General features: G+C 39.1%; 1 protein-coding gene across 6 annotated transcripts in view; it reads left to right on the top strand.

The window, feature by feature from the left end:
• LOC142074834 (zinc finger SWIM domain-containing protein 6-like) overlaps positions 1-19,181 on the top strand; it is a 135,741-nt gene extending 116,560 nt beyond the window's left edge. The window contains exons 7-12 of one of the 6 annotated variants that reach the window (XM_075135733.1): positions 1,955-2,215; positions 5,474-5,609; positions 9,556-9,713; positions 10,243-10,406; positions 14,029-14,110; positions 16,470-19,181. In XM_075135733.1, the coding sequence (XP_074991834.1) occupies positions 1,955-2,215; positions 5,474-5,609; positions 9,556-9,713; positions 10,243-10,406; positions 14,029-14,110; positions 16,470-17,332 (1,664 nt within the window). In that variant the 3' untranslated portion in view covers positions 17,333-19,181. The remainder of the gene's footprint in view (positions 1-1,954; positions 2,216-5,473; positions 5,610-9,555; positions 9,714-10,242; positions 10,407-14,028; positions 14,111-16,469) is intronic. The other 5 variants (XM_075135729.1, XM_075135730.1, XM_075135731.1 and 2 more) reach the window with 5 other exon arrangements.
• The last annotated feature ends 401 nt before the right edge of the window (positions 19,182-19,582 follow it).

The following is a 19,582-nucleotide window of genomic DNA, read 5'->3' on the forward strand; positions in this document are numbered from 1 at the left end:
TATTTCACGCTTGAAATAAAACCGAATAAGACTTTATGGCAGCAACCCTCTCCACATACATTGCTCTGTCCTCTTTTTGAGAAAATACAGGAAATCACAGAATTGTTGAGGTTGGAAGGCTCCTCTGGAGATCATCTAGTCCACCTGCTCTGCTCAGAGTAGGGTCACCTAGAGCAGGTTGCCCAGGACTGTGTCCAGTTGGGTTTTGAATAACCCTAAGAATGAACACTGTACAACCTCTCTGGGCGACCTCTTGCAGTGTTTGACCATCCTCACAGTAAAAAAGTGTTTTCTTATGCTCAGATGGAATTTCCTGTATTTCAGTTTGTGCCCATTGCCTCTTGTCCTGTCACTGAGAAGAGTCTGGCTCTGTCTTCTTTACATTCTCCCATCAGATATTTATACATTTTGGTAAGATCCTCCTGAGCCTTTTCTTTTCCAGGCTAAAAAATCCCAGCTGTATCAGTCTCTTATATGGGAGATGCTCCAGTCCTTTAATTATCTTTGTGGCCCCTCACTGAATCTGCTCCAGTATGTCCATGAGGAGCCCAGTGCTGGACATGGTACTCCAGGTGTGGGCTCACCAGTGCTGAGCAGAGGGGAAGGATCACCTCCCTCAATCTGCTGGCGACGCTCCTCCTATGCAGTCCAGGATGTTATTTGACTTCTTAGCTACAAGTGTACATAATACTTCAAATTGATGACAAAACACTTAAAATTTATAACATACATGGTCTATAAAGGTTATGAATTGGAAAATAGTATTGCAGTATTGATACATGATTTAGGACAGGATGTGTACACCCATTTTAACTTCAGTATTTGTTTCCCAGGAGCTTAACTGATTTATTCCTTATTCTCAGTCTCTTTCCACCTCTGTGGTAGTTTCTTATCACCTTCTGTGTGGTCAGAAACTCGATTCATCCCTCTACCTACAGCTCTTTTATATGCACATCCCCAATCTTCTTGGGGCTTTGCCTCAAAACTCATTTTATTCAATTAGATTTTCTTCAATAAACTTCTAATCCCATATTCACCAATTCTGGAAGAACTTTAATTAAAATAAATCAGATTCTTTGCAATTAGAAAAAAACAAAACAACCCCATAAAATAAAAGTAGTGTGTGTTGAAAAGTAAATTCCCCCTACACACGCATATGCAATCTACCAAATGCATTCTGCCTTCTCATTTGCTGCAGCTGTCCATCTCCTTACATCTGTACATTACAACTTTTTGTTCCCAAACTAGACTGTAAACTGCTAGAGGTTGGAATAGCATTTTGTCATATGGTTTATCTGTGAAGTGCCAAATGAATCAGTAGTACTCTTTAAAGCAATTTATGGCTTGGTCTGTGTGGAATTTACAAGTAATCTTTACTAAAAGTAGCACTTCTAGTGTTAATAAAAGTCAGAAACATTATACATGTTTATCATAAATACAACTGTAACAAATAAAAAAGCATGAAAAGAGCTCTAGCAAACAGGATGCTTTAAAGTTGTGGAGTTCCCAGGCCTACTGTATTTGCACAACCCTAATAGCTTCAACTGAAATCTATGCAGGTGTATAAGCACCTTCCCTTTCAACTTATACAACATCAAAGCTTTAAGGAGATACGGAAATGGGTGGGGAAAAAAATTGAAATAGATCTTCCAATTTTGGCCTTATTAACACAAAGCTGGAGAAACTGCCTTTCTCCAAATCATGCAGTTTAAAATGAAAACTTTTATTTTTACTTGTGGGTTTTTTAAAACCTAATTGTTTTGTGTATTTCTGCCATGTGGAATTGGATCAGGTAGTTTAGATTGGACCATTGGATCTTGAGATTGCGCTAGTAATTTAAATCATTTTTAAAAATGAATACTGACAGAGGAAGCATTTGTAAATGTGGCATTATAGGCAGATTATGGATTAGAATGATTTCCTGATGTGGTGTTCTTTGTGTCACCCTTTACAGAGAACGTGGGGCAATGCAAATCTCTGGAGTACCAGCACCTGCCTGCACACAAGTTCTTAGAAGAAGGGGAATCTTATTTAACGCTGGCTGTGGAAGTAGCATTGATAGGGCTGGGACAGCAACGAATAATGCCAGATGGCTTGTATGCACAAGAGAAGGTTTGTCGAAATGAGGAGCAGCTCATTTCTAAGCTACAGGAAATTGAATTGGATGATACTCTGGTGAAGATTTTTCGAAAACAAGCAGTCTTCCTATTAGAAGGTAGCTCAATGTAGATGCTAACTGCTTCTTTAAACTGTCTTCACTTACACAAGCCCACTGAATTAGTATTCCAGTGGAAACTGCCTTACATACTTAAGATGTTTTTTGAGTAGAACTCCAGCAAAATTTTGTTTCCAGTCTCTTGTGAAAATCAAACATACTTCAGATATCGCATGACTGTAGAGATAAGGCATCTACCGACCTATAAGCCTTTCATTTTAATTTTTATTGCATTTTGTTCTTTAGATTTGTTGCTTGTCATAATCTCAGTATCCTAATTATACAACCCAGGCTCACGATTAAATAATATAGACATCAGTTATCATCAACAGTTCTTGGGTAACAAATTTCTAAATGTCACTTGTATCCTGAAAAAGGACTGGCAGCTTTGTAAATGTATGAAGATTTTTACCTCTGTTCCCAAGTGAAGAGCTCAGAAAATTCACTTAGAATTGCTGGGACAGAAATATAACATTTTCTTTGTAGCAATTAGGAAAATGACTTGCCTCTGAAGTTTGTATCATACATGAAAATTGAAATATATGGTCAAATATTGAGGCTTAAGGCCTGGTCTCATGACTAAATTTTGATTAAGACAAATAACTTGTGTTTGGGAATTAACTGGTGTATTGCAATAAAATCTGTACAAAAAAGTGCATGCTTTTGCCTTAGCTTTTAAAAAAGCTTAACATATAGCACTTAAGCCTCATGTTCAGAGAGTAGTCTTGTGGTTTCTAAGGTTGTCTTTCTAGTTTTTGGTTTTTTAAATGGAAGAAAAAACTTTAAAGGAACCAATTAGCTAAAGGCATGGTCCAAGTTTTGAGTGCTTGCTCAAGGGATGGTGGGGAGTGTGATACTGCTCTAGGTAAGTTGTGAAGACTGTTACACAGCAGTCAGGTTTTGCTTTCTTTCTGTAAGACATTTGTCTTTTAAAACTACTTCTTTAATGGAAGAGATGCAGTATGCTGTTTAGGGTTCTCAGCTTTGAGTCACTATTATTGCCCAGATCCTTAAAGACTTTGGTACCTACTGATGGTGCCATTTGAAACTGCAGAGAAGCTTCACCATAGGGAGAGTTTCCATTATGGTGTGGCTGTAACCACTGCTTTATGGCCTTTGGACAAGAACAGCTGCTTGCTGGATCCAGCTATTAACCACCATAGAGGGATCCTACAGATTATAAAATCAATTTGCTGCATCTATTTACTGGTAAGGCTTTATGAGGAAAAGGCAGGATTTCTCAAGTATTCTCTGATGCTTCTAGTTTACTACTTTGATCACTGATATTCTTTTTGTTTTCTTAGAGTAGTAAACAAGTGATCGTAGCAGGAAATCTGCTAAAATAACTACCTACAAAATTGCTGTGGTGAGCAGTGTGCAACAATGGTCTTGCATTACTGTGTGCTGAGAAATCTGTCTTTTCTGCAATAGCTTCAGTTTATTCCAGGTTAGGCAGAAACTGCCAGCTCACCTGGAGGAAAAACTGTGCAGTGATTTAAGATCCTAATCATATCAATTGTATTTTTATAGTTGTCCTGTAGATATAATAAAGAAAGCTTAATCCAATATTAAGCTGATTTCTATGCTGTTAATGCAGATTAATGCATGCTGTATGTAGCTACCATTTGAATGTGTGGGAAAGCAGAACATAAGACTGTGTTGCAAGAAGTGTTCTAATTTTTTGCTTGACTGCTAAGTTAATGGCAGAATATATTTTCATATAAATGCTTTGTCATGCATTCTTCGTGTCCTGAGTTTCTGACTGGACCACCAACTGGCAAACATACATGAAATGGCTTCTTTCGTTGAAGCAATACCGGCTCATTTTGAATGGCTTTCAACTTCATTTTAAATGATTGAGAGACACACTGTCACCTACTTAATCTTCATTGATGTTTCCTTTGTGATCAGCCCCAGTCTTCAGAAATGCCCACCTATGGAGCTCAGATTTTTTTTTGTGCCTAGTGATTTTTATCTTTGCATTTTGTGCTAAGGCACCAGTCAGAAAAACATTGCTGAAACAGCTGTGCTGGTCCAAGTTGTTACCATCTCTCTCTCATGGAGTTCATCATCCTCTGCAGCAGAAGTGGTTGAATAAATTTTGTGAGTATTCCTCATCTGCTTCAGTGTAGGGTCAGCCATGTTAGTTTCAACCACTGCTGGAAGCTATGACATGTGTGACTGCAGTGAAGAAGTGTGCTCACACATTTCATCCATCCAAGTGTGGTGGGTTGGAATCTCTAGTAGAAGAGGAAGTAGTAGCTTCTAGGACTGCTGGCTGCTATTTGTGCAATAATTGTCTGATAATACTTAATGTAAGATTCTTATTCTGTATCTTGCAACATTTAATGCCTGAACCTCTAGCCGCTGAAGTAAAAAACTGCTTGACACAGTTTTCCTATTAATAGGAATAACAGTCTTAAGGTTGCAGGGAAAATGTAAAAATGGGATTCATATGCACCGTGAACATTCAGAACTCAGCAAGCAAATAGTTGCATTTATTTTTTTTTAAATCGTCATTTCAATCTTGACACTGCTGTTATGAAGTTGAAGTACTGCACTGGCTGCACTGAGTGTGAGCAAAATCCATTGCCCCAACAATAGGAATAGTTTCCCCACAACAAATACAATTTTTAAGATTGTGTGGCTATAATGGGCTAACAAAAGCAGCTTTGGTGCAAGATCTGACCTAGTCTTCTCTGGAGACCAAGTCCAGACCAAAGGGTTATTTAAATGCCTAATGTCAGGTGAGACATTAATAGGGATCAGGTGCTGCTGTAGTGATTGGTCATGTAACTTCAATTAAAGATACATGTTTTTCCACTGTAACCACTTTTTTTTTTTTCCTGGTGGATTTGTGATAAAGCAATTATGCACCAACAGAGGGTGCATAGGGATTCATGTGCACAATATAACTACGCAGAGGCAAAGCTAGGATTATCACCTTCTACTTTTGCATACCATAGACTTGCTGAATGAGCCCCATGGAGCCCTGGGACCATTCTGTCATTTGTATGTGCACTGGTAGTGTGCTTAGTACTATACAATTTGCAGTCTGTCTTGTTGTCTCAAAGAATATATGGTATTTAATATACTTGTAATATATTTCACAAAAATATCAATGTAACTTTACCTTTTGTACAGCAAACTGTCTCTGAATACTGATTCTAACTCAAGGTATAGTGAATGTTTTTAAAGGTCCAGAAGTTGGGTTTTAACAGTCTGTAAAGACTGACATTCTCTTTCTCTTTCCCACAGCTGGACCATATAGTGGTTTAGGTGAAGTCATCCATCGAGAGAGTGTTCCAATGCACACATTTGCCAAGTATCTTTTCACCTCTCTCCTACCTCATGATGCTGAATTGGCATACAAAACTGCACTGAGAGCCATGCGGTATGTATTCACAAATCATCTAGAAAGAGCACAAGTAGCGGTTTGGAAAAGGGGAAAAAGCTTGGTAATCAAGACCTAGTCTTTTTTTCGTAGAAGCAGCATTGTTCCCTTTAAGGAGAAATTACTTTGGTTCTGTCATCTGTAAAAGCAATTGATGTCTGTAGTAACTACAGTATAATCATTTATAAATGTACAATTAGTACATTATTAGTACATTAGTACATACTCCTGAGTGGCGAGGAAATGAGGAAAGAGGCATCTTACCAGCAGTCTCAGGATCATCTGCTGCTTAGCAGATGATAGGACTATTTGTTCCACCAGCCTTCTTTATAAATTAACTCTCAATGATAGATTTGAAAACATATGGTGTGGTCTAAGCCAGTACTTTTTTCTTGTGCTTAATAACTAAGCAGTCTTGCACACTTCTGGGTGAATGTTGGGATTTAAATGGAGTATGTCATATGACAACAAAACGTCTGACTTGCATCCCATTTGTCTTCAGTAATTGGGGATAAAGATGTTTCTCAGGGAGTGCTCAGTGTGTGTTGGCTTTGTCTCAGGGGAGGCTGGATTGTTAATGGTGGCTAAGAAGGGTCTTCTGATGGAAGTTCCAAGGGCCTAAATGATCAGCGATAAATCTATGTTGTCCGCATACAGTGCAAGGAAGAAACTGGTCCCATCTGGATTGTCTAGTCGCTGTCAAGAACTTGTAGTAAATGATTGTTGACAAAGAATAGCCACAACTGAATACTAAGAGCAATCAAGTCCCAGATTTAAAAAAAAAAAAAAGTGTTGGGTTTTCCTGGTCATTATTATCAAGAATGATTGCACAGTGACTGAAGGACACACTATCCACATAAGTAGCATTTAGCTTCATCAGACAGGTTGTGTCCTAGTGGTTTGGAGGTGTGTATTCTGGAGCTAGTTTCTTCAGAAAGCTAAATGGGGAGGAAATAATCCTGTGTTCAAAGGACTAAACAGGAGGGCATGCATAAGAACAAAACATAGCTAATATCAGGTCAGGCCAAAGGTCTGCTTAGCCTGTTTGGGTTTTTTTTGCCTCCAAGAGTGTCTAATAGTGGATGTTAGGGAAGGAGTCTAAGAAATATGAAGAGTGACCTTGCATACTTGCTGCTTATGATTAGAATTTTAGGAAATAGATTGAGAAGACAAAAGTGCGTTACTGATAAACTGTTGAGAACATTTAAACGTATGATCAGAAAGCTGTCAGGGCCATCTAGGTACACCCCTTTTCTTTCATTGCAAGTTAAGTGCATCAATAACCCTGGTCATACCAGATCAGCAAGATAGTACAAAATGTGTGGTGTGTGGTTGTGTGTGGTGGGTTTTTGGGTTTGTTTGGTTTGGTTTGGTTTGGTTTGGTTTTGGGGTTTTTTTTGTTTTTTTAAGAAAAAAAGATCAATTTTATAAAGTAGACTTGTGTCCTTGCGTTTAATTCCAGTCATTACCTTAAAGTGTTTCTCAGAGATTGTTTGTGTGGAGTTTTCCTCCTTAAACTAAACTACTGAAACCACATTGAAAGGCTGGAATAGAAATCTATCAGTAGCTTTGCACAGTGCACTGAATGCTTCAGTGAATGTGACGGCAGCATGCCATTCCTCTTGAAGAAGGATTTGGGCTTTCCCCAGAAACAAATCATAACTGAAAACTTCTTTTCTGGAAGTTTCCTTTCCCAACTGGAAAAATAAGCAAAGCAGTGAAAGTTCCAAATGATGAAATCTCTAGTTAATCATGGGGAGCTCCAGCCATCTTTTGGCATGAAGCTGCCATCTCAGCCAAAGAAGTTACTTCTCAAACAGACCAGTATAAGAAAGAGTTGTCTGTATGTTTCCATCTGGTAAAATCACAGGAGACATCAGCATAATCAGGGCTGTTCTCCATAGCTCTCTTGACATCACTTTATAAGGCAGATGAGAGTTCAGCTTTTTTATAATTTTTTTTAATTTTATTTTTTATATTTTTTATATTTTTTTAATATATTTGGCACTCTTAAGAAATGTGGACTGCTATCTTGAACTGTGGTGATGGCAGATGCAGACACTTTCTATTCCATGTCTGTCTGCATTCCTCGGCACTTCTTAAAAATTCTCATAAAGAAGGTTGGTTACTCTTTCCATTCACGCTAAAGTGATAGTTCAGTGTACAAAGCACTCCTGATACAAACCAAATTAAAAACTAACTAAAACTAAACGTTCCTTTGAGGGGGAGAAAGAAGAAAGCAAACATGAAGATTGAATGTCTGACTCATGTTTGTGAGGTGGAATGGATCAGAAGAGGGAAATTTGAGCATCCCTTCCTCCATGGCATGGGTGAAATATTTCCGCATAGAAATCTGTGTAGTTGCTCATGCTTTTAGAAGTGGAGCATATTTATTTCTTCACTTGAACATTTATCAAAGAAGTTAACTTCCCAAGACTACAGCTAGTTGCTCTCCAGACATAAGTGTTTAGTGTCAGTCTACGCACAAGTCTACACAGGTCATTGACCCATGATGGCAACTCTGGAGTATTTTGCCTCTCTGTATTCAAAATCATCTGTTGCTGTTTCATTTTTTTTAATCCTCTTTTAGTGTGTGGAACACTCAGTGTGAAATCAATGGAAGCTGAGACCATAAGGCCTTTCATGCATGCACCTCAGGTCTGCAAGGACAGGGTGTGCTATCCTTGATGATTGCTTCTGTCTACAGTTCTCTGCTTGCAGCACTGAAACATATGGAGTAGAGCCTTGGAGAATGTGGATCTGCGGTGACCTAGTTGACTGCTCACTTGGAATCTGAACTTGAATGTTTGGCTTAGTTTGGCTGATCCCTTGTTAAGCTTGAATTTCAACCCAGGCTTTGGGAGTCAGACTTTAATGGTGATGTTTAATCACAAAGTAGCTTTGCTAAAACCTAGCTAAATAATTGATGTTTGAAAGGGGAAAAAAGTGAAGAATGCTAAATCTGCTTGTGCTTTTTATGATGTTCCCTAATCTTGCCAAAATTTCATGAAAGCCACCAATTCACAACAGCATTTCTTTTCACAGCAAAGGAACGTAGAAGCTGGCAATGAAATTCAAAGTGACAAAAGATTTCCCCAAAACAGCCTCTTCCTGTCATTCTTTTTGTCTGTTTACTGTTACTCATAACCTAATAATCCTTTTTGCATTATGTAGTTGGGATTTTTCCTGTTTGTTGAAACCATTTAATAATGCATCTTTTTTTCTCCCCCCTCTCTCTGTGCTCGGAAAAAATCAGCTGAAGAATTTATATGTATTTTATTTTTACGTATATAAAGCTATATAAAGAGGTGTCTCAGTGGTACTAGGGAAGAGATTTGACTCTTGATACAAATCAAAAGGGAAGTCTTTTTTTTCATATTAGCATGCACATTATTAAATGTTGGTAGGCTAGAGTTTACAGACTTTAAAAAGTAGTTGATATTTGAACAGTAAAATGCCCTTTTTGGTATGTCTGAATTTATTGCAAGGTCAAAATCCGAATGACTTGTTGAATATCCCTCTCCCTCTCCCTTACTTTGAGCATTTGCAAGTAAAGAAAGTATATTCCAAATACTGGAAAATATTTACATGTTCTCAGTATGATGGAGAACTACTCCACTTTCCTTCCTGAGGGCTGTGGTTCAAAGACTGAAACAAGGCAGGGGAAAAAAGCTTCAACTCTATGGATGATTCAGAAAGTCTCTGCTGCCTTGGCTAATGGATGGCTTAATTGTCCTGTGAATTCCTGCAGATGCCCACTGATGTAGGCAAGTTTGGCAAATGGACTTTTAAGATTCCCCAAGAAGAGAAGTGGTTTTCCAATATCTTTATACCCAAAACTGCACATTTCATAAACAAGGTCAAGTGTTCTTGCAGCTTTAGTTTTGCTTATGAGTAACCTAATATAATAATGATTTAATGAAAGAGGATTTCTTCCTTATTTCAGGTTGCTAGTATTGGAATCTACAGCTCCTTCGGGAGACGTGTCCCGCCCACACCACATTGCATCAGTTGTTCCAAACCGGTATCCCCGCTGGTTCACCCTAAGTCACATCGAATCCCAGCAGTGTGAGCTGGCATCAACCATGCTAACAGCAGCCAAAGGTACATTGCTGTCAGTTACGTACTCAACTAAATGTATGCTTTTAATATTGCATGGTATAAACAGATTATAAAACTTGTGTTTAGGAATCCAAATCGCAGTCTGACAGGAGCTTGAAATGGGAACAACAAACTGAACTGACTTAAACCTGTCACTTAATTTTCTAGCAAAGTGGTTAAACTAGCTAGATGGTAGCCAGATGGGCTTGATTTGAGGCTGATGAGACAGCTTTTTGTTCTTCTGACACACGATATAGACTGTGAAACCCAGGAGTGGACAAATCACTTCTAAAATTCACAAATCAGGATGACTTTTGGCCATGTACTACACTAACATCATCAGGCACTAGAGGAGTTTGTGCTGTCTTGTATCTTTCATTCATGTGATTTAATTATGGAAGGTTTATAAAAAACAAAATGTGTATAACTGAAACATCGTACTATTGCGTAGCAATGGCAGGCTCAATTATAATGCATCTCTGGATGTTTTGGGAGCTTGTTCTGTTTTGGTGATTCTGTTTACACCTTGCAGGTGATGTTCGGAGGCTGGAAACAGTGTTAGAATCCATCCAGAAAAATATCCACTCCTCATCACACATCTTCAAACTTGCCCAGGATGCATTTAAAATAGCAACACTGATGGACAGCTTGCCAGACATCACTCTTCTGAAAGTTTCTCTGGAGTTGGGCCTTCAGGTATTTCCCTCGTTCATTATTACTACAGTAGAAGACAGGAATTTGACCCTGTGTTGGTGGGTACAGCTCTTTAAGTCACTGAGGACCATACCCTCTTTGGGCTCTGTCTGGAATTTTTAGATTCTGTTTTCTGATGTAAAGTGCAGTTGACTGGTAAACACAGAGCAAGGGTCTGCGCAGCCCCTTTGTGCCATTCGAGTGGAAGAGAGAGCTGGGAGCAGCTGGCTGCAGGGCACTCCTCTGTTCAGGGGTGAGAGAGGACCAATGCAATGGGTTCAGGAGTATATGTAGGGATGGCTAGAGAGCAAAATTATTCTGCTTGCCAGAAATGCACTTTTGCAGATCTTTTGCATGGCCTTGGGGGGTTTCTTATCATTCCTCCCATCCTTCCCTTCCTTTCCCTCAAATGAGATTTGGTAGGTGCTTGTTGAATTACTAGAGAAAGCCAAGGTCAACCATAATGACCTGTTTCTAAGGCAGACTGTGCTAACAGCAGCCCTCTCACTTCCTTCATCAAATCCTGCACTCCACAAGCTGTGGGATGGTCATCTGCATCAGACTCAGCTTGACGTGTACAAGAACCTCAGATCAATTTTCAGGCTCTTAGGAGAGACTTTACAAGCTAAAAGGAGACAGCTAAGTTTTTAGGTATCTGGAGTAATATTGCCTTACACTGATGAATCTTGGAGTTTACACAGTTCATTTCAACAAAAATAAATCTCTTCATCCCTCTTCAGGGAGTTCTTAAAAACAACAAAAAAACAAACAACAAAAAAAAAGCAGATCAGAAAACCATTTATTACTTTGCTTCAGTAAACAAAGCTCCAAAGACTTCTGGGGAAAGGATATTATCCCACTTGCTTCTCATGCCAAAGAAAGGTACTATTTGCCTATTCTAGACTTTTAGAAGCTAAAGTCTTTAATCAGAAAGCTGAGATTGTGTGCTTTGTTAGCCTTTCTTATTCCCAAGGTTGCTGTGGAAATCTGCTTCTTTTTTCACATCTTGGTATGTTTCTGCCTTAAATGTTTGTTTACTTGAGAGAGAAAGATCCTTATGATTGACTTGAATGTCACCTCAAGCATTCACCGAGTATCATTCAGTGGTAGCAGCACACTTTGGATATCACTGTGTTCATGGATACCCCTGTGTGGATGATGGTGTCATCAGAATGTCTTCAGTAAGATCTAGTGAAAGAAATATCATGAACCTGTACTTTCTCCTAAATCCAGTGTTTGGAATAAACTGGTGTAGAACATGTCCACTGTCTGCCCCAAGCTTACTAAGGTGTTTTAAGAATCTTAAAGGTAGTTTGCTTTCCAGAAGGAAGATGCATAGTAGTTTTCTGGTAGTAACTCACAGCTGTATAGATTTCTACAGTAATGTTTTTCCTGTAAAAGCCTTACAGTATCATCACTGTCTTCAGTGGCCTACAGATGCTTTCCCCTCTCCTGCTCCCTGACCTAATGGCAATTAAATTGTCTATATTTGCTATCTAGTAACTGACTGCTTATGACATTTATGTGCCCTATAAAACTCTGTTTCTCTCCTCACGTGGCAAACTGAACAGCAGTGTCCTCGCAGGTATGCTGTTCTGCCTCTCAGCTACAATAATGGCAAATTGGACTGGTTGGGCTGAGAAGATGATACCAACAGTTTCACAACTCTGTCACTGGGATTTCTGTGACAGAAAAGCCTCTTATATTGTTCTAGATTTGGGAGTAATGTATGGACTCCTGGGTTCTTTCTCCCTATTTCCAATGGCAGCATGTATTATGTGACTCAGCAGAGGGAAGGCATTTAAACTAGCTGTAGAAAGAGGTCATCAGTGTGGCCAAATGGGCATGGAGCATCTCAGGTGTATTCTGTCCTTCAGAACCTTACTGGCACAGACGCTGTAAGATCTGCAGGTATAGGAGGGGCTTCTATTCCTCCATTTGCCTGTTGTATGCTACATCAATGCAAGTAAGTATTACTGCACACATGCAGACAGGTACTGCTGGCAGAACTGCTGAGCAAGTTAGTGCAGGTGATCACTTGATGCGTATTTGGCAAGTGGTGTCCTTTCCCTGAAAGCCTGTAAATAAACAAACCTCCTTCCAATGTGCATGACAAAGAGGTTTCATGTTGGTGCAGGAGCTAATGGTTGGTTGGCCATTTCTTGCATCTCTTATGGGTAGTGAGATCTTCTGTTCCTCTAGACTAAAAAATTCTTATTAAAAAAAAAATCCATCAGGACAAAGTCAAGGTTATTCTCTGTGGAAGAGAGCTTGGCTTTCAGATAAGCTATATAATTCCCAGGGGCTTCTTGTCATTTTCAGACTTACTAACCTGTTGAGAAGCTCTCTTCAATTGATAGCACAGATCTTGGATAGAACTCGGACGGATCTGGAACTCCCTTTTAGGAAGAGGTGGCTCAAGAATGTATTGAGCAGAAGTGAAATAGTTCTTTGACTACATGGGCTACAGTATAAATTAACTTCAGCTCCTCCTTGGTCTTTCCATCTTCTTAATTATCCTATCTACAGCTTAGGACTAAAGGAGGTGGCAGGAGTAACAAATATGACAGAGGGCTACATGCCACTTTGAAGTCACCTTAGGATTGGGGGGGGGATATGGGTTGAGAACCCTCTTACAAATGCTGCTGACTCCAAGCTGTTTTGTGAGTGCATTTTATGAGTTAATATGTAAAGATCATCGCTGAAAGCTCTGATTGACCTATTATGCTCTTTGTTTAATTGCTACAAATAGTAATACCATAGTATGATCACTGATATTGTAAGGGGAAAACTTCTTGCTTTCTTCATCTAGATGTCTGTGGGGTCTGTCCAGTTAGCTGAAACAAGCTTTCCATGCAATTTCCATGCAGTGTTTGTTTTACTGCATAAACATATTTGCCCACATTTTGAGAAACAACATAGTCAATAACTGCAAGTGATGTAAAATATGGGCACTGCAATCAGAGCTTAAAGTCCTTTTTCTATGATTCTGATGGTTTTACGATGGAACTTCTTTGCAGGGACTCCTTGTTCAGAGAGAGAAATCACCACTATGGACTTACTAATAATATCTGGATATATCTGGAAGTGTGTGTGTATATATATATCTTTGCAGCATAAGCAGCCAGTCAAATCACAGTACACTCTAACTCCTGTCTGTATTGTTTAAGTCAATGAAAAAAAAATGCAGATGGGGGAAAAATTAGATGGGTTAGTTTGCCCGACAAGAGTTGAAATGTTTCCACTTTAAAGACTAACATACATAGAGGGAGGAGACACAATATAATTTAATTTGAATAATTGGTAATTGGTTGGGCTTTTTTGTTGTTTGGGGGGGGGCTTTTTTGTGTGGTGTTTTTTTTTTTCTTCTCCCCGAATAAAACAGAGTTTCTCCTCTAGCCTTGAAGGACCTGCAGTTGGAATTACTCTCTGTATACTCTTCTAAGATAGTTGAGCAGTATTTGTCAAGTCTTTTGACATATCAGCTAAAAAGAGGTAACAGTGGAGAGGGCAAGAGGCTGCCATTTTGAACCTCAGTGTATTTGAGTAACTTAAATCCCCATTGGTATATTGTCTTGGTTTTGCAATAGGATTAATTTGTATTTTGTTTGTGTTGTTTTAATAGGTGATGCGGATGACGCTGTCAACACTGAATTGGCGACGGCGGGAAATGGTGAGGTGGTTGGTAACATGTGCAACAGAAGTAGGTATGTTCTGAGATGCTTCTCAAGGGCTCCTGCCTTTTTGTCAGCTAATCTTAGAGGGCTTGATCTTGTTTGTCAACACCCAGGCTCTGCAAATGTCTCCCACTTTCTGTTCATCTATAAAATTCCTTTGGTTAGAAGACATTAATTATGGCAATGATGAGTGGGGTTTTTGAGTATGTGATAGAATAGGCACAGGCCAAGTGAGACAATAGTTGAGTAATGCAGTGTGACTTCTTTCCCCTGCAAGGTAGGGATGTGCATAACCTCGTGGGAAATACCCCAGATTTCCCCTTGTCCCCTCCATGTTGGGTTTGGGTTTGAGGCTGCAGCAGAGAAAAGGCTCGTGGTTATGGGCTGTTACACTATGCTACAACTTTGCTTGCTCTGAAAGGTGAGGCTCCAAAAGACTGGTGAGAGCGCTATCTGGTCAGCTGTGGGGAAGAGGAACCAGAAAACAGGTGAATGAAATGCTGAGGATGCCTCCCACTGTGTGGCAGACAAGATCTCATGAAGGGGTTCTCATTGCTTGTTGTTTGGTTTTTTGGGGGGTAAATCCAAGCTTAGAGTGTAATGCATCTTTTTTATGTGGCTGTGACGTTGTGCAGGCCTCTCATCTGCACTGGAAAGCAAACCAAACATTAATGCACCTATCCTTAACCACGTAAGGTGAAAATAAGGTGGGAGCAGAACTAGCCTTATACTTAGAGGATAGCAGTGGGAGAATAGTGTACTCAGCAGGACATTATGTTCATTTCTGGGCTTTGCCATAAATTTCTTGTGTTTCTTGATGAGGTATCCCTTAGCTTCTTTATTCCAGTTTACCATCTGCAAGATGAGGATACAGAATCTGAAAGTGAAGATGAGGGCATTAAAAACTGTGTAGCTGTAAAAAAAAAAAATCAGCAGCTGTGGTAGTGAGGACAATATAAATACTATGATAAGGGAGCAATTTTAATTGTCACTAAAGGTATTTTTGGAAAGTATGCTTCCCTACTGTATTTACTCCTTTTTCATACATCTGAGTTGGATTGTATCGCATAGATGCTTCTTGAGTTTCAGAACTTCAAAGGATTGCTGCTGCTTAATCTCTGGATTAGTTTATTCTGCTTTACGCTTAACTGGGAAATTAATGTTGTCAGTAGCATGGGAAAATACAGCTTGCCTTTGTATGCCCTCAGCCAGAAAATGGTTTGTGTCTACAAATTTTCATGCAATGCTCTTGTTTTATTGCTTTTATATCTTTGCTAAGGTAATTATTACTGAGGCTATCTTGCAGATATTAGTGCCTGGGTATTATTTTGTGCAGTTACATATTGGCAAATAAAATGCTGGTTTTAATAATGCTTTAAATTAGTTTACATATTCTAATAGAAGCATCCCATGAAGAACCTTTAATGTCACACAAAGTACTCTTGAGACTTAATCAAGTTGATAAAACAAGGAATCTGTTTATTTAAATGAAGATCTGGTATTTTCTGACTATGCTGAATTTTTGCACGAGTGAAGGGGTGCACAGGAAACATGAGAGTCCTACAGAGAAAAGGGCCTCTGGGTGTGGTTTAGGTGGGCTCACAGATGTGTGTAAACTGCCTCTAGCAATAATAAGACACTCTAGTTGGCTATAAGGTTCAATTTATGGAACCTATTAGTCACTGTTTCCCCCTTCTTCACCCCCACCACACACACATTCCAGGAATAAAGTGATACTAAGGAAAATATCTATTTCAGATAATATCCCATAGTGCATATTGCTCAGAGTATTTCCCTAATAAGGATCTTGATGTTCAGGTGCATATGAATTTGATACAAGATGTATCTGAAAAGTCTGTTGGGAGGGGGTGGGGGTTAGGGTTGTTTTGTTTTGTTTTTTTAAGGTGTGCTTAGTATTAAATGCCATGATGTTCTATTAAATGAGACATTTAGCATGCTTTCATATTCTTTTGTGCATGTGCTGTACCTTGAGATGCACATTGAGAAAAGAACTTAAAATTGCCTTTTAAGTGTTCAGTGTGAGGGCTGCTTTTGAGTGATGTGATGAGACCAAATGAGCAAGAACTTGTTATCCAAATTGTCTTAGATAACAAGTGAAACAGCTCAGTTGTCACACCGGGAGATTAAAGCTTATCTTGCAGGCTTTTTTGTTATTATCTGCATTTCGGTGATTGCTACAGAGTTTGCACAGTAGCCTTTGTTTTAATGTCCTTTTCCAGCCATGTTATCTGGTTTAGCCCTTCTTGCTGAAGCACATCTCCTTGGATGTACTGGCAACCTCTTAGACTTTGAAAATGTAATCTCTTGCTGAACATCTGTATCTGCTAGGTTTTATCAGTTGTGGCTAATCCTTTCTTTCTCTCCCCAGGTGTTTATGCACTGGATAGTATCATGCAAAACTGGTTTACACTTTTCACTCCAACAGAAGCCACTAGTATTGTTGCTACAACAGTGATGTCCAACAGCACCATTGTCCGTCTGCATCTGGACTGCCATCAGCAGGAGAAGCTGGCCGGCAGTGCTAGGACGCTTGCTCTACAGTGTGCCATGAAGGATCCTCAAAACTGTGCCCTCTCTGCACTGACCTTATGTGAAAAGGATCACATAGCTTTTGAGACCGCTTACCAAATTGTTCTAGATGCTGCTACAACTGGCATGAGCTACTCGCAGCTTTTTACTATAGCACGATACATGGAGCACCGTGGTTACCCCATGCGGGCCTACAAGCTGGCCACTTTGGCCATGACGCATCTCAACCTGAGTTACAATCAGGACACACACCCTGCCATTAATGACGTTCTGTGGGCATGTGCGCTCAGCCACTCCCTTGGGAAAAATGAGCTAGCAGCTATAATACCTCTGGTGGTCAAAAGTGTCAAATGTGCAACAGTACTATCAGACATTTTGCGTAGGTGTACTTTGACCACTCCTGGCATGGTGGGACTTCATGGAAGGAGGAACTCTGGTAAGCTCATGTCATTGGACAAAGCCCCTTTAAGGCAACTCTTGGATGCCACAATCGGAGCCTACATTAATACAACTCATTCGCGTCTGACTCACATCAGCCCACGACACTATAGTGAGTTTATAGAGTTCCTCAGCAAGGCCCGAGAGACCTTCTTAATGGCTCATGATGGACACATCCAGTTTACACAGTTTATTGACAACCTAAAACAAATCTACAAAGGCAAAAAGAAACTGATGATGTTGGTTCGTGAGCGGTTTGGTTGATGAAAATGGGGGGGGGGAGGGGTGGTTTGTTTTTACTTGAGCCTGCCTTTGTATCCTTTTGAACTTAAAGAAACAGAGCCACACCGGTATTATATGTGTATAGTTATATTGAGTTTGCAAACTAAACTGTCATGTTGTGAAAGTGTTTGTGTTTAATTTTTTTTCCTTTCTTCTGTTTTGTGTGAGAGAGAGGTTAAAAAAGGTTTGGTTTACACTGAGTATATGTTGTCAAGTGGCAAAAGCCCACATCGCTCTCCTGTTCTTTCTGTATATGTTCACAGCCTCAAAAACAAACATATATTGCAATGGCTTTAAAAACCAAACAAAACACCTCCATCCTGTGATAAGTACCTCGAATGGATTCAGCTTTACTCCTTTGTAACCCATCCTTACATTTCAGCATATTTAAACAAACCAACAAATGAAATACTAATACTTAAAAGGCTGACCACGTGGCTTTGCAGTGCTGTTCATCCAGAAGCATGGCACACAATGCTTGTGCATGTGGAAACTTAGCGACTGTCAACATACATTCTCAGGGATTTATCAAAAAAAAATTAAAAAAGAATGAGAGCATTTATTGTACTGTATATATATTATAGTATATGTCTGAATATTGAAAAAATATAATTAATTTATAAAAAAAAAATCTATGTAATGCAAAATACTTGAAGCTGCAGTAGCTTGGTTTTAAACAAAAAAGAAAACCTATCCGAAGGACTAAAGTGCGCCTTGCTTCAGGGTTGGCTCAGGTGGTGAACTATATGCTGGGCATCTATGCAGAGCCACCTTTTGGATTGCATGGTTGGACTGATACCTATTGGGGGAAATTTTATATATATATATTTATACAACCCATGTATACATATATATGTATACACACATACACACATGCTTGTAACAGGCACTATAGTAAAGAGGGACAACAAAAAAATACACAGCCAGAGCAGCAAGCCTTAGCATTAAGAATACAGTATGCCAGAATTGGGGTTTGTGCCTCCTAGCCTAGGAAACTTAAAGAAATATCCTTTTTGACACAAAACACAAAATGATTGACATGATACATTACGCCTTTGCAGTGAGCTAATAATAAGCTAACCTTTGTGCACAAATATATATATATATAATATATATATTCTGCATAGGTATTTTGACTTTGTGCAGGACAGAAAGTTGTGTAGGTATGACTGTTCTACTTTTCCGTTCGTTTTTTTTAATATATTTTATTTTCTCTAGATTACTCAAACAAAAGCAGCCTTCTATCTTGCCTTGTCTTAATGCTTTAAAATAACCAAACTGGAGATCTAACTACCAAACTGTTCATTATATTATTAAATACCAACTTTGGTTACAGTATAGTGTCTTTACTTTAGCTGATGGTTCTGTATCCTTGTGCTTTTTAAAGCAGTTTTTATGTTTTGGTGCAAAAGTTGTCCAGTGTCTCTTGTTCCCTTCATTAGAGAACATGCTAGAGGTATGTTTGTAGGTATTTTTGTTTAGAAAAACTATTTCATGCTCTCCATTTTATTTATTAAAATAGGTAAAAAGGTTGTACTTCATCACCCATGTAAACATGCTCATGAAGTTGAAAGTAATTAAGATTTGATACACTGATATCAACTTATTTATGTAACTAAATCACTGTTTTATAAACTTGTTAATGATCAACAATTTCTTTGTTTTGATTAAAATTAGTTTTTTGAAAGTTGATTCTGCCTCCTTTATGGTGTCTGTTACTGGAGTTGAATTGTGTATGGATAGTTCATAGATCTTAAATGCCCAGCTTGCAACTTTGGTGCATTATGGTGATAAGCAATATGACCACCAAGACCAGGAAAGAAATGTTTTGTTCCTCAAAAATCTGCTGAGGAATGGTAGTGTTCACAATTGCAACAGCTCCTTTGCTGGTGGAAGAAGACCCGGTGTGTCAGAGGGACCAAATGCTGCCTGCGATTGAAGATGTGTGGTCTATACAACGAACCATAAGCCTTGACATATTGCCCTGCTGGGATGGAAGAGTGTGTGGGGGCATGTTCCCACTCAGTGGATTATTTGGGTGACCATGAGAGTTGAGATGTGCTGCAAATATATACAAGGACAGTTCCTGCTGTTCTTTGGCTTTTCTAAAGCTTTTTGTGTATTCTGAACTGTGCAGCTCCACCCAGCATGGAGTTCCTGCTCACCAGCTGACAGCCAACATTTCTGCTTTTTTGGAGCCTTTGGTCTGTAAGATTTGTGTAAGTTTTCCAG

Source organism: Calonectris borealis, chromosome W (genome assembly GCF_964195595.1).
Source record: "Calonectris borealis chromosome W, bCalBor7.hap1.2, whole genome shotgun sequence".
Taxonomy (NCBI): Eukaryota; Metazoa; Chordata; class Aves; order Procellariiformes; family Procellariidae; genus Calonectris; species Calonectris borealis.